The sequence below is a fragment of the Diadema antillarum genome, unplaced genomic scaffold (genome assembly GCF_040938485.1).
Source record: "Diadema antillarum isolate AM-2024a unplaced genomic scaffold, OU_Dant_1.0 seq00000507_RagTag, whole genome shotgun sequence".
Taxonomy (NCBI): Eukaryota; Metazoa; Echinodermata; class Echinoidea; order Diadematoida; family Diadematidae; genus Diadema; species Diadema antillarum.
In genome coordinates, this window is record NW_027271462.1 from 3,510,271 (window position 1) to 3,526,277 (window position 16,007).

General features: G+C 36.2%; 1 protein-coding gene across 1 annotated transcript in view; it reads right to left on the reverse strand.

Annotated features, from left to right (window-relative positions):
- Nucleotides 1–5,183: 5,183 nt before the first annotated feature.
- The window catches only part of LOC139734026 (plexin-A4-like), a 33,726-nt gene continuing 22,902 nt past the window's right edge, over nt 5,184–16,007 (reverse strand). Inside the window, exons 21-36 of the mRNA XM_071644832.1 lie at nt 15,625–15,767; nt 14,177–14,298; nt 13,586–13,651; nt 13,119–13,193; nt 12,429–12,495; nt 11,870–12,016; nt 10,905–11,058; nt 10,005–10,114; nt 9,264–9,369; nt 8,746–8,834; nt 8,237–8,326; nt 7,421–7,596; nt 6,419–6,566; nt 5,955–6,095; nt 5,396–5,473; nt 5,184–5,210 (exon numbers count right to left, since the gene is read on the reverse strand). Coding sequence (XP_071500933.1) covers nt 5,184–5,210; nt 5,396–5,473; nt 5,955–6,095; nt 6,419–6,566; nt 7,421–7,596; nt 8,237–8,326; nt 8,746–8,834; nt 9,264–9,369; nt 10,005–10,114; nt 10,905–11,058; nt 11,870–12,016; nt 12,429–12,495; nt 13,119–13,193; nt 13,586–13,651; nt 14,177–14,298; nt 15,625–15,767 — 1,739 coding nt within the window. The remainder of the gene's footprint in view (nt 5,211–5,395; nt 5,474–5,954; nt 6,096–6,418; nt 6,567–7,420; nt 7,597–8,236; nt 8,327–8,745; nt 8,835–9,263; nt 9,370–10,004; nt 10,115–10,904; nt 11,059–11,869; nt 12,017–12,428; nt 12,496–13,118; nt 13,194–13,585; nt 13,652–14,176; nt 14,299–15,624; nt 15,768–16,007) is intronic.

Genomic DNA, 16,007 nt, shown 5'->3' on the forward strand with positions numbered 1-16,007 from the left:
ATGTTTGTACATGAATGTGTATGTACCGTGATGATACAGAAACCAATAAATCAAATCGAATCAAATCAAATCAAATCAAATCAAATCAAAATATAATCTTTGCCAGTAAGTCCATCATACAAATAATAAACATCTTGACACAGGCTATCGGCTGACAGAAAGCTTGAGAAAATTTAAAAATGGGATTATAGAACAGTGTCCCGGTAGCACCTATATGATTCCCTTAGCATATATAGTATATATATATATATATATATATATATATATATATATATTTAATATACATATATATATAATTATATACTAAGATGCGACGGCCCAGGGGTTTAGCAGCTCAAGACACAATCACTGTATATATATATATATATATATATATATATATATACATATACATATGCCGGCTGGTGGCTAGTATATTCATCATGATTCAGTAACCGCCAGGGCGAATACTGGTTGACCAGAAGTTATCATTCAGGTTCAATTGGAAGGATATAACCTGAAACTAAAAGCAGCAATATTTTGATGGGGTTCCTATGAGAACTAAGTAAGAATGTTAAGGTGACATATATCACTTTCATGAATCTGCACAGTTTGTGTCATTTCGCTCCGTGCATAGAATCAAATTTCACAGATATAGAACATCAACCTCATGCTTTGTATTGTATGGAAGATTTGCTTTAAAGATTGGGGATAGCGGAACTGTGCAACATACTAAACAAATACTCGGTGTTATGATAACCCTGTAATAATATCTTTATTATTAGGGATGATAGGGTATTGGTTGGGATTGTGGTTCATCTCTTACTTTTTAAAAAACACTTAGAAACCACTAATGAAATGTTTAAAAAGCAGACAATTCTATGACGAGTCATCAATTATTTGATTAAAATTGGTTCTGAAATGAGATATCCGAAAGCAAAATAAACAAAGCCATGCTAATAACAGCTGGGTCCCACCTGTTGATAGGATCGCTTTGTTTTGGATATCTCAGTCATTTCAATCAAACAATAAAGCCTATCAAGTGTTGAAAAAAGCATTACATTGAGTGCTGCCATAGTGAAATCATGTACAATTTTCCTATATTCTACTATATCTCACCATCAGAATAAAAAGGTCCAAAAGTGTGTAATGCAAACACGAGTCAACATTAATGTAAAAAGAGAGATTCTGGCACGCACTTATGATACAGGATTTCCCGTCCATATTTGCATTTTCAAAAATAAATTTCGAGTTGTTTTCGTTTGATTCACATTCATCCCGAGAAGCACACAACATGCAATCACTAACTCCAATTTGAAGTAGTCGATTGACATTATAATTATTTTTTCGTCTTGCAATGACATCGCATTCAAAATTGTCAATTGTCATTGAAATTTGTCTCCGCCGCCTATCGACTGGAGAATGTAAGGATCAATTTCGTCTCTGTTCGCAAAATTTCATGACCTTTTCAAACAAATTAGTCTGATGTTATTGGTGGTACAATCATGCTCAGACGTACTTAGCTCGGCATGAGCTTTATTCATGTCATGACAATATTTGGACTTGAGCTCTTTTATTTCGAAGGATTGGCATATTCAAGACTTCTCTGGAAGAAAATGAACTACACAAATTCAATGAGAAAAAGAAATTGAAAATGAATGGGAAAATCTGTATTACCGAGAGAAACTTATTTGCCGTTAATTCTTTCTTCGTGCTCAATGGCCCATAATGAAAGGCCGTACACATAAACTTATCAACCTTCTCCATGATTTCAGCCGAAGGAAAAATACCAAAACTTCCTTAAATTAGGTTACTGATGTCAATTACTATTATCACACTAACACACACACACATACACACACACACACACACACACACACACACACACACACACACACACACATATATATATATATATATATATATATATATATAACGAGAGTAAGGCGGTAGCCAAAAAAAAGAAAATCGTAAATCTTTTTACGAATGACTTGAGAGTGCCGTGAGTTGCACGTACGACAATCTTACGACAAAAAGAAATCGTAAGATGGCTGTAAGTCTGACGAAAGAATACCTCAAGGCATTCTTACGAAAAAAGTACGAATTCTAGGGCCATAAATCTTAAGTTGTTCTTGCGACTTATACAGCGTTCGTATTCGTAAAAAGGCCGTATAAGTATCTGTGCCCCTTTTACGAATCTCTACTAACTCCAGAATTCGTACGAACAGTGACATTTGTACGAACGCATCGTTCGTACGAACCTTTGTGACCGTAGCTTAATACTTTACCCATCTGCCCATTGTCGAAATTGGTATTCGCTACATCCAAAGACACTAGAAGAGTATCAATCGTTCCAACAATCTTACCCACTGTCGGAATTGGCAGACTTTCTTTTTTTTTTCAAACAGTACATGTTAGAGAAGAGAAACAGGGGATAAAACAAATACGTATTATTCATTGACTTTTATATTCAAGACTCTACTTCACATCCTGCGTGGAATACATTTGACAGTTATGTACAGCCATTATAGAGCGTGATAGAAACACAATGTATACTTGATTTTTTTTCTTAGCATTTTTTCTTTGAGATAGCGAATCTTCCGCATTTTGAATGCATGATATTGACAACAAATTTGAAATCATTGTCATTAAAGAAATGTATCTTTTTAAACTTTCTAAAGTTTGTTTGTTTGTCTTTTTACGAGATTTATCAAACATATTTGAGCAAAAGCTACATACATGAACACACTTAAATGCAGTCGATTGCAAAAGATCATTCCAAAACATCACTACGAAGTATTTTAATGCGAATAATCTCATTGTCATTAAAGATATATATCTTTTTAAACTAGTGATGTACAGACCTCAATTTAAATTCTTCAAATTTCATTAGTTTTCCTTGAGCATGTTGAGAGACATTAACAATATAGCTTGCGTGCAATGGGAGTCCTGTGGTAAAGTAATAAATGTCATGCTATTTGATACAGTTTGAAAGATACATGGTGTAAAACTTATACCAAAAAAAAATGCAGTTCATATGAACATGATTTTTTCTTTTTAAGAGGAAACTACTGGTAAGCTTTACCTTAAGTCGTCAACTTTGATGGTCAAACCTGTATACAGGGCGGAAAGAGCTTATACAAATACATGCAAAAGAACACAACTTTTTTTCTTTTCCCACTACTCGCTGAGTGGAGAAAAAAAAAATGCAAAAAAAAAAGAAAAAAAGGAATTTTTACCAATTCTACGATCCCTATGGATATTAACACAATTCTATTCATCTCTGTAGACCTCTATCATATATAAATATTTTATTTCCGAATAATAGGTGATAGATATGAGTAAAAATGATATCAAATCTAAACATTAACACGTATACCTTTATTACTTTTCTTTGCTTTTCAAAACGTCTACAGAAAGTCGACATAATCTTACAGTCATGTATTTCTTTAAACTGACTCTACATGTGTAATGACGTGGGTAAATCTAAATAAACAGAAAACCATAAACGTCTGTATGTAGCGTAAGTATTAATCTATATATACATATAACTGTTTATCTATTTTGAAGTTGACCATGATGAAGAAGAGGTGAAGTTAACTGAATTAAAATGGAGAGTATGTTTTACGAGTATGTTTGACCAAACAACAGCAAATTTAACACAATTGATGTACTGAGTATTTTAAAATTTTACACCTCTTCGCTTTCTTTAAAAGGTTATTTTAAATGTAATAGGTCGAAAAATAAAGAAATTCATTTCAATTTTAGTTTTCTCTCAATCTCAGTGCAATGAAACTGCTGCAGTTGATTTTATTTGACTATAAGGCTATATTCCAAATAGTGGTTGAGGAAGTGGCGGCAGATATCCCGTCAAAAGGGTTAATATCTTTAAATATATATATATATACAAGTAACCTCACACCAATTCAAGTGTGTTCGTGATCTTCATTTATTTCCGTCACTAGCTGACACAGCCTCGGTTGTCATTTTCACGCAGTTGTTTGTCTTTTTACGAGATTTATCAAACATATTTGAGCAAAAGCTACTTACATGAACACACTTAAATGCACTCGATTGCAAAAGATCATTCCAAAACATCACCACGAAGTATTTTAATGCGAACAATCTCAGTACTAATCATGTTTAAAGCCAAAGAAAACAAGGAAGAATGCTCAAACGGATGAAGGACATTTAGCAGTGCAAACTTTTGCCATTATTACTGGTATATCACAAATCACCGAAATCCATCTAGTTTGAGACAAAAACAATTTATTACATTTGATGCATAGTCACAGTTACAACTCAACCAAAATCTACGCTAAGACAATTTTTTGGTGTATATTTTACTCTCATGTAACCCCATCCTGCTCCTACAACTGTCAAGTATTGCATATTTCACAGTTTCTAAAGTTTAGATATCGACATAACATGTATAACACACTTATGTGTCACAGAGCACTCTAGTCACACACACCTTACTGAATATGACAATCCTCATTAAGATGCAAACAGACATGACAGAAGAGACTCACTAAGACAAGAAGAATGGCAAACATTTAAAGATATAAATTCCTTGCCTTTTGTATAGCATTTATGCACAGCGGAGTAGTTTCTTCAACTTAAAAATCATAAGCCGGATTCTGTGCTCTTTTTCTTTGAGACAATAGTGCTTGGCTCCAATAAAGTGGACATGATTTTCTGCAAAATAGCATTAAGTAACACGAAGTAACTCGTGTGGAAGGTAGAATACGTGGAAGTAACATAAGTGAGAAACGAAAAAAAAAAAAACAACAACCCCAAATTATGATGTCTATGCAATTCCGAAGAAAAGAAAAACTGCTTATCCACAGGAGGGGCCTACTCAGAAGCTGCATTTTATCTTACTTTTTTACAAACCCGTACAACGGCGAGAAAAACAGTAGACTCAAACAAATTCTGTCTGAGTAATATGTAAAGTATGTAAAGTTTATTTTTATTTCGCCTATATACATTCAACATTTCAAAATGGCCATCTCTACGTACGAAATTGGAACTTCGTAATCTTGTTGAGGAAAAATACATACAGTATAGTTTGATCGTCTAGATAACCTAGGATATTTCAAGTGTACATGGCAAAATAAAATAAAAGATCTGAATCACGATATAATAACAAGCTAAGTAATATAAGACGGGGATATGAGACGAAAGGTTGATCCGCGACAGCGTTACATCATTTCGGCAACGGCGTCCAGCTGAAGGAGAAATTAAAAAGGGTGTAAAATGTGTCACAAATAATTATGGATAAGTAGATGAAGTGTTGCATCCTGACAACATAGCTTAAGTACAAAGTCCAAGTGGTTACCTCAAGTAGTTTGGAATACAAAGAAGGTATTATTGAAAAGCAATGATCGCTTAAAGGCAAATGATGGTAACTCACCAGATCAGCTGCATCGCGGCAGGTGAAATCATACAGCAGTTTTAGACTCCCAAATCGGCTGAAGAGACCAGTGAACTCCTGCAGATTAAATCGAATTTGACAATGCCATCCGTGGATTCGATGATCATGTGTATTGATGTCCAACGTCATTACTGAATATCAAGTCTTCGGTCATGATATCTGTCTGATATTAGACCAATATGTCGTTGTCAGTGCAGGGTACAAATGTATATACCACTAGCACTAGACGGCTAATTGTATAGTAAGTTTACCAGCCATAACCGATGGTTCAAGAACGAAATGGGACTCTGTATCTTATTCGAGTCTTTGCCTTGTAGGATGAATTCATAACAAACTCTAGATTACTTTCTTCCAACCTTGGTAGATGATTAATCTGAACATCGACTCTTAATTTAAAATAAAGATCTGATAATGAAATGTGCACTTGGGATTTGTTTTCGAAAGGTAATGTACTCCTGTTCATATCTATTTCCCAGGATTGCAATTGTGAAGCGCAGGCCTTTAGTGATGGTTTAATGTTATTATAAAAGACAAATACCTGTCCGATTGTGTTAAATTCACGTTGGAGCTCGACTGCAGTTGGGGCTGGACGCCTCGCAATGCCACCGTAGTACTCGCTGATGGTCTTGATGTATCCAGGAAGATCTTTCACGAACAGGACACGATTTAATGATGAATCCTGGAAAAACATGGAACGATAAGAAATCCAAAACAATATGGTATTAGGACGACACCGATAAGCAGACAAAGAAGTGATGAAACAATTTGTTTTATTAAAACGAACACTTTCAGTAGAGGTTTATGGAAAACATGTATTTTCCTTTGCAGGTATCACTTAGGAGCCTAAAGTGCAAAATACACCTATTAAATCAAATGATCTCTTAACGGGATTTCCTGAACTTCTTTTCGCTTATACGTGATTCATTAGCTTTAATATTGATTATGGAACTCGCAGTGCTCAACCGATGATATGACGTGTGATTTTTAACAAAAGATAAGTACCTCCGTCATTTCAGGTATGACTTTCTTGCAGGCGTTGTCCAGCATGTTGGCCAAGACCGAGACACTCTGGTCAGCACAACGAGACTGGCGCATGTCAAACACGTAGGAGGGATGGGTCAAGGTAGTCACCCAGTAGTGTTGAGGAAGACTTTGATAGGAGATAAATCAAAAGATCACATCATTTTGTTTCATTTTTCAAGAAAAACACTAACGTGTAAACACAACTGCAATACGCTGCTTGTAACAGTAGAATAAGCGAAAGTTGAGTTGATTACAAGAAGTTTCACGGGGAAGTGGGTAGACTAAAAAGAATAATGACACCATCCATGCTTGAAATTAATGTCAACAATATCATGTCGGACAAAACGAAGTAAAAGAACATTAGTCAGAACAGCGTATGTTGAAATTTCATTCATAGTCAAATACAACAGTAGCCGAGAAAGTTTGGGGTTGATGCGATGAAAAGGACATATCGATAAGACAACAATGTTGACGTATAGAACGAATAACAGGTCGATTCCGTTCTTACGTACAATAACGATATTCCTAACAGAAAGTTATAAAAAATTATGTAGAGTAATATTGTAACTCATCATGACTCGAATCTTTATGACAAAAGAAACATAAACTGTTAAAAATCTTCACTGTTAAGTTCTTGTCATTTTTACCTCTTCATTCCCTCGTTCGCATATTTCACTTTACTAAAAATATCATGAAATAGCATCGCTGTTTTCAGTTCATTCTTCGAAACATAAAATACTATTCCAATACAAGCATGCCGACTTCAACTTTCACCAGAAATTTCTTTCAAGCGATATCATACATGTAATGCCAGCTTATTCGTTCCTGAAGATGCCTACCATCTTTTCTTGTTGCTCTCGTCTCATTGTATACAGTCACGCTACTGTTTGCAGCACAAACCTGTGAACCTCCCTCCCTTTATTAATTTGGCAAAATATGAAACAGGGCGTCACTACAGTCATATAACCTGGCAATTCTGACCTGTTACTTTTCCAAGCCTCAGCACAGTCGTCTGGGTTCTCCTGGCCGGAACCTGAGCAGTATGTTGCAGCCATTTCGTCAAAGAAGTCGAAGATGTGTTTCAGTGTAGCTGGTGTCTCGTCCACTTTGTTGAAGACTGACGACAGAAAGTCATTCAAGAAAGGCTCCACCGTCCTCTGCATATCAGAGGGAACAAGGACTGGATTTCCAACATGTGTCACCAGAATACAAACATGGCATCTCCGGGAAAGGTAAACCTGTTTTGCACATGTCTCTACAATTCATACGTACAAGCAAGTATACAGTTGTATGGTATTGTGTATAGGCCTACATTTTTCCTAAGATTTCAAAGTTGAGTCGCCTCTCACGACGATTCATCGCAACGCTCGTTCATTAAATGAATTCCAAATTAGAGTTCCCATAATACTACAAAAATCACGGATATGCCATATCCATTCCAATAAGACATCAACTCTACGCCAAATGCTTCGCCAGCCCCACTATATACAATACGTATTCACAGAAAAGTGCATTTAATTTCGGACACCTTTTCGCATAAAAGAATTCGGCTTTAGCTCTTAATGCAGTGTCGTGCACATTGAAATGATGGCGAAAGTGCCACAAAAGGATAAACTAAGACTCTTGATGTAGCCAAGACTGTTGATATGAGATACATAAACAAAGATACGATAAAAATAAGTATAGATTACATGCCATATTTATTTGTTTTCATGTTGAGCCTGCTTTGTAGAAAGACTGTTTCTTTCCTTTCTTTCGTTTTAGAAAAAAAAAAGTTTTGAAAAACTCTGACAGTACCTTCATGACAAGAAGTCGTGGAGCAGAGATCTCTTTGTCTAGTTGGATTCGTGATTCTTTCATTCCAGCCGATGGTGGCTCCTCCGACATCTGCATCAGGGGACACCAGTTATAGTAATAGTGATATTCAAGCAGTACTTCATCAAACTACATGTGTCACAAAACTCGTGCAAAGTGTATCAACTGTTAGAGACTTGTTTCCGCTTGCATACCATAGGCTAAATGCACATTCAACTATTGTGTGTGTATGTGTGTTTGTTTATTTGTTTGTTTTCAATTTATAACTTTAGAAGGAATGTTATTCTTTTCAAACAGTAGCCCTTTGATATGAAATGAAGAGAGGATTAAGACAAACATTAAAGACGTTATCTTCCAAGGTCTAGCCGATCACTACAAAACTAAAACTGCAATGTTCTTCTGTTTCATTCGTTTATCTTTAACGGAATTATGTCCCCTTTCACCATAGAAAATATCAAAAGTATATATCCAAGACATTCACTGGACAGTACCAAATGCTTGATTCGTCTGCCGTTTAGATCCTGTGTCTGTATCCTGGTGTAGTCTCTTCTCATGACGTCATCAAATCCAGTGTCATGATCTGATGTGATGAGAAAAGGATAAAAATGGATGCTGGTAGGTATCTTAAAATATCAAGGCACAATGTGTCTGTATTAATTCCGATCAAGTAACCATATACATGGCAAATTAATAACTCTTTGAATGTTGCTGTATGATAATTATGACACCATCCTTTAAAGGGAAGTCGAAATTGTAGTTCAACTTTTTTTCATGTGTTCAACAGGAAGTAAGTTGTACTGATATCGGAATGTTAGCGTCCAATTGTTAGAATGTTTTCAATATACCTTTTCTTCCCATATCATTCAATCGTGGGTTTCACATCTAAAAATGGAAATCAGCCATTTATCGTAATCTTTTTCTTTTTTCCTGTCATGAACGATGAAGTAATTAATGTACATCACATTGTGCTCATATGCAACAAGGCACGATATTTCTTAATGTCACTTACACACTTGAAACAGTTGTGCACCCACTGAAACAGGCTGGAAGGCACGGCTCTCATCGTTCCAACCTTTAACCTTCTCTATCAGAGCGACGCGGGCTCCGTCTTTTAGCTGGTAATGTAAAGCATACGGAAAATTGCATTAATTGCAAACATACAATAATACCATAAACACCTTGTTTGTGTTAAACAAGGAGAACAAGATGATTCTCATCTGATCGTATGCACATGCACAAATTAATACATATAGGACCTAAATGACACAAGAACCGTAATTATAGTCACATGTTATTCCATAATATGCGTGTGAGAGAGACATCCTAATACATTATCATAGTTTCTGCTGCACCACGTGACTATGAATTGTGCTAAGGGTGCCGACAGAGTTTGTTGTCAGCTGCTCTCTGCTTGATGATTGCCGAAACGTATGCCTTTAAACACACACACACACACACACACACACACACACACATGTTCACACTCCACGGCACACAGGAACACTATTTGGTCTATAGATATCATATCACTGATAAAATAATACATATTATGAAGGTCGTGACATAAAGTCCAAATCTCATGACAGCAGGACCACATCACTGTGCAAACTAGCGTAAATCGGGCTACTTAATTCATATTATCAAGATTCATGACTAGAAATGCATCCAAGGCCGTAATTCATGTTTGCTCCTTCACTTCATTCGAATTATTGTGCTTTCGGCCACTGTTATTTTATTTGATCAGCTTTACCCCGACTGCCTGTATGGTGTTGATCACAACCGGTTCATCGTCACAGACTCGGGTATTGAATTCATCTTGGTCTCTCAGAATCCGCTGTTCTCCTCCTGGATGGTACCACACTGTGACGCAATGATAAAATGAGCTGTATATTATCGAGTAAGATTATTAAGCTCAACCATTCTCTAATCAAATCAAGAAAACGTTTATCTGGAATCATCGGAGCACTTCTTTTTTCATTGTCATTTTTTTTAAGTGGGGAAAGCTGTTTTCCGATATTAGACGCTAATGCCGACTCGAAGCATTCAAACTGCTACACAAGAATCATTATCGTTTGCCACTCCGAATTTTAGTTCAATAGGGTAAAAAGAAAGTTTGAACACATGGACGCAAAATGATCAACGGATGGTTTTGTAATTTTCCGGGTTTTCCCGGATGTTGAAGTATTACGTAAAAATAACATGCATTGAGTGGCAGGAGAGGAGTTCTCATGGAGACGATAAATAAATCTCACGTAAATGGGCTATAGGGATGCGTCAATTGATTTGAAGGATTTGAATGGAATTTGATTAACTTAACTCACTTTTTTTTTCTTTAAAGAGTGAATAACAACTTTGAATTTCAATTTACCTCGTGAATTTTAAGTATACAATACATGCATATGTATACAAGATATAAAAATTCAGTTTCTTGGATATCATGACAAAACAAAACATAAAAGTGAAATCTGGTAATGAAACAGGTATTTGCCAGGACTTTACAATAGCCCGAATTTGTGACGGTTTACAAGCATTTACTTGATGACGATTGAAAATAAGCATGCTAAATCATTAAAATGGAAATGGCAAAGAATCAGTAATGAAGTCAAAGTCTAGATAAGCCGGATAGCTTTCAAGCCGAGGGTGTACTCACGTAAGTCCATCTCGTGGGCTCGTCTCTGCCTGACCAGATGTCGCCTTCTGTAAGCTGCATCAAGGATTTTTTGCTTCACTTGAATGATGCTATCAACGTTCAGGACCTTCACGTAGTAGTCATGTCGTCCATTGCTACCCACCACAGATAATGTCTGCGACCAGCGATATGAGAAGTGGATACTATTGATACTGCACTGTAACTTCCAGTTGTAATGAGAAACAAACGCCATGAACACGACGGTCGTGATGAACGTTACATTTTCTGTGACACTATTCTGACTTTATGAATATACTGTCTCGTCCAAACATCCATACTAAACATGATTTATCGAGCTTCTTAGTAAAAAGTCTCGATAAAACTTGTAGGACTTTATCTTAGTATCAAATTTTATCGGAGAATCATGTGATTTTGTTATTTTTTTCATTTACATGGTCTACTGTATAGAATATCATATCTCAGGGTAGTCTCATGCTGGACTCTTCGCAGTATAGGTTTTTTTCTTTTAGTTAACAAGAAAACAGAATGTGTTTAATTCTACTGTCACGAAATGCTAAAGCATTTGAAATTTGAACCATTCTTAAAAGATTTCTGTGCTACACTCTTATTTTGAATATGTCATGTGTAAAACTGCTCTGCTGAAATTATGAAATGATACATGAAAAAAAAAGTGTGATTGGAAAATGAACACGTGATCAGTCAAGGCACATAAGAACAAAGAACAACAGACTTCAATCTCATGAAGATCATATGGGGAAAAGTTTTTGCAACTTAAGAACTAGGTATTGAGGACATACATGTGCCTGTGTGTCAGGATCAGAAAGTTTAGGACAGCGTAAGTTATAAAATGTTTATTTACCAACACGGTCCACTATTGACATAACGAATGTGTAGTTGATTAAGTGGTTCATACAGCACGTTACGATTACTGGCAGATCATTAATAAAAGAAAAACAAGTGTATACCAGTTCACTGAAATCAATATTTTGGGCCAACAAATAGTCGATGTTGAGCGAAAAGTAAGACTGTCCGTTAATGACGTCAATCGGTCCTTTTTCACACTGAATCTTGATGGCCTGGTAGAGCAAGTAGAGCGACTTGGCAACATGACTCTAATTGGACAATTCAAAGGAAATAAAAAAAATAACTCACATCATTTTATAAAGGTAAACAAGAAGAATGCATAAGGAGCACAGCCGGAAGCTGAATGTCAAATTTATCTGAGAGTGTTTCTTATTTAACAAACCATTACTATGTTGATTCCATCAGTCATGTATACAGAAAGCAAACATAGAGAACACGGAGTCACTCACGAAAAATGCTATAATAACTCTCATCCAATACAATACAAAACTATACAGGTACAATACAATCTAGATATTTAGATAACGCTCTTATACGACGAGTAAACATTTATCACAGCGCTGTAAACATTTATCACAAAATGATAGAATCAAACTTACATGAAGGGTGAGGGGAAAATAACAAAAAGGATATAACAATGATTATGTAATACACATTTACCTTTAGAAAACTAAACATGGAGATAGCCATCCAATTGGACAAGAGTTTCTCAACGATTGTCTCTGTTCTGTGTGGAAAGAAATGACGACAAAGATAAAATGCAGATAAATGTGCTTCCATGCGAAATACGAATACACTGGTGCAGTTTGCTTCAACTTTCTAACCTATTTTTTGTTGAGCAAAATGTGATAATAAGTGAAATCCATATACATGCAACATGATAAGATGATACAAAACAACACGGGAACAATAGTCCTTACACAAAACAATCTTATAATCTTGTGCATTACATAGAGCAGGAATAAAGGTGGTGCCTGGCGTGTAATCAATGGCATATGTTGTATTTGAAATTGACATGAGTGAGTAATGATAATTTTCATCTACATTCACTGAAGTGTGGTGTTGCGTGGAATGAGCCATGAGTGTATGTCGATGTGAATAAGCTAATTTCATAACGCTCTCCGTTCTAAGGTATGACGCATAATGTGATGAAAGCATAAGCTTAAGGAACGGTAATCATTTATCATTTTTCTGTTTTGGATCATTTCTTGGATCACTTCGTGACAAACACCAGACAACACTCTAAAAACTCGTTTTGCTACTTCTGCATTCATTGCATTATCTAATATGGATAACTTAACTCCACTTAGGCCTTATTTACTGCTTTACATTAAATCTTTGTTGACCTACCGTCTGAAGAGGGATTTAAGCCTCCCAGTGTCGCCCAAGTCAGATATCTGCTCCTCTAGGAGAGTTTTCAACACCCTGGCAGAAGGATTTAGGAAGAGAGTTTATTAACACAAGGTTATTTCTACTTCACGTTATAAGCGCATGAAAGCTACCAAAGCACCACAGGATATTGATAAATCGCTTCAGACATTATAGAAATTGTATCAAATAATTTGAGAAATTCAATTCCATCTCATTTCTCTATTATACTATACAGCCTTTCACACTTTCATGCATAAATTTCACTGAAATGAAGTTTTCCCCATGACGTAACTGATAAATGATTTTTTGTCAGGAATATTCAAACAACATACGGCTGAAATAACGCCCACAGCTGTGAAGCTAACACGAGGTTTCAAAAAGCTCTGTGAGTCGTATGCTCTTTAGAATCAATGATGACTTTTTACCACAAAAATTATTTAACTCACCGGGTGAAGTATTCGAACTTTCCTTCTGACACCAAGATGACAGTGATGAGCGATGCAATATTGACCCTTGTTTGAAAGCACGCACACACAGAAAATACACAAGAAGAATATTACAACATCATTCAGCATTGGTGCTGTTCTTATACTGCAACAAAGTTGAATAACTCTGGTTGACGTTCCACGGTATTGACCATCCCTAAGCCAGAGTCAGTAATTTTACAGAGCATTACAGTAGAACGCTTTTAACCTACAGGTAAAAACAAGGTGTCCTTATTAAAAACCTTTTCACTATGTAATCACCCGTGTGCATTATTAGCTTGCCAATAAGTCAGGTGAAAATTAGTAACACACACACACACACTCACACACAAACGCACATCTATATATCGCTAACCATGGCCACATAATAATGACGAAGGAACAAAGTTCTCTCCTTATACCACGACTGATCACATTTAGCCATGTATCACCAATGATATAAAAAATATAATCGATCAATAAAATAAAATAAAATAAAAATAAAAACAAAACAACAACTAAAAAAAACACAATGAAGCTCTGCTTCAATATTACGATGAGCGACTAATTAACCTTTCTCGTCTGAATGACTTTTTCTTTTCCTCCAAGACCTGGATGTATCTGACTAAGAAGTCGGGGTTGCTAAGCTGCCTCGAGAATATTATCATGGCGTGTTCCAATTTGTCATCCATTTCCTGTTAGATGGGAAAAGGAACATCACTATCAAAGGGGACGGCTAGTGACTGATCAGTGGGAATCAGTGGGAATGCTGAGGGATGATTGTTCCAATCCTTGTGGGATTCACTTAAGAGTACATTATATATCTATTGTTGTGAAAATTATTTGCTTCAGAACCGTCTCATATTCAAGTAATGTGCAGTTTAATGCCCCGTCACTGTACAGGCATGCTAACCTGGAAACATTAAACTGCACATTACTTGAATATGAGACCATTCTGAAGTAAACAATTTTCACACAACAGTAGATATATAATGTACTCTTAAATTAATCCCACAAGGATTGGAACAATCATCCCCCAGCATTCCCACTGATTCCCACTGATCAGTTACTAGCCATCCCCTTTAAATGCATAGAGACGAACACATATGCCGAATGGTGGAATAGAAGAGTAACTGAATTCAGTCATAATACAGTGCACTCCCGTTATAACGAACACACTTATAACAAAATCCCGGTTACAGCTAAGGAAAGATTAAGACCGCAACATTATCCACTCTTTTTTTCGTATTGTTTCGGTTATAACGAAATTTCGATACATATGATGACGAAAGAAAACTGCCGGTCCCGGGGACTTCATAATAACGGGAGTCCACTGTATGCCCCCTTCTTTGCCAACCAAGTACAATCTAAGAAAAAACAAAATTATTTTTTACCTTTGCACCTTTACCGGTGTCACACTGGGAGCACCTTTTACGGGTGCAACTTTGCACCCTATTTCGTCGTGCGTCCGGAAAACGACGCCAACGCACGCGATAAACGGGATTCGCCAGCGTTTGCGTCGTTCTTCTATGCACATCTTCCTTTAATCGCGTACATTCGCGTTGTTCTCCCGAGCATACGACTCTTTCAGAACAGAATGGTATAAAGTTGCACCTTTAATGTGCTCACTAATCTGGCAGGTGCAAAGTTAAATCTATTGTTCTTAGACTGTATAAGGCCAAATCACTAGATCAGCATAAAAGTGAAATTAGATAATGTCACGTCGACACACATTCAGAATGTCCAGGAACTCTGTAGAAAGAAATGAAGGTAATTATGATACAATAATTTTACCCATTTTTTACCCGAGATCATAAACTAGACGTTCTAATACTTTTATGGCAGCATAATACGCCGTTGCACTGCTTACACGTGCAGTTTTGCTTTTGGTATATTATATGAATAAGCCGAGTTCATTAATTTGCTCTCAATATTGAAGGAAGAAATAATAATATTATACAAATGAATTAATGAATTATTGGGAAAATGCAAATGATTTTTTGGGAATTCGCATAGCGTACCTGCGGGTCTGCTGTGCTGGGAATGGTGCCTAGGCCCGCAAACAGCATATTCCTGACGTAGTCCTGCGCGTTGACAAATGGGATGCCGAGACCTACGACTTGCGTTTCCACCTCAGTCATATCACTCTGTAATTCGTGAAAAGCTACGGGTATAGGTAGAACAAAAATTCGCATGTACATGACCATGAAAACTTGGTAAACTCTTATGGCAGCTTTTTGCTATCATTCGATGAAATTCGTAGACAGGTGTTATGTTATGTTTAACATTCTTTAACGTTTAACATTTATTTATTTTTATGGTAATGTTTGGTATAGCGAAGGTTAACGTCACTTTAAAAAATACGGCAATGGTAGCTTATGCTATACTTGCTTCATATAGGACA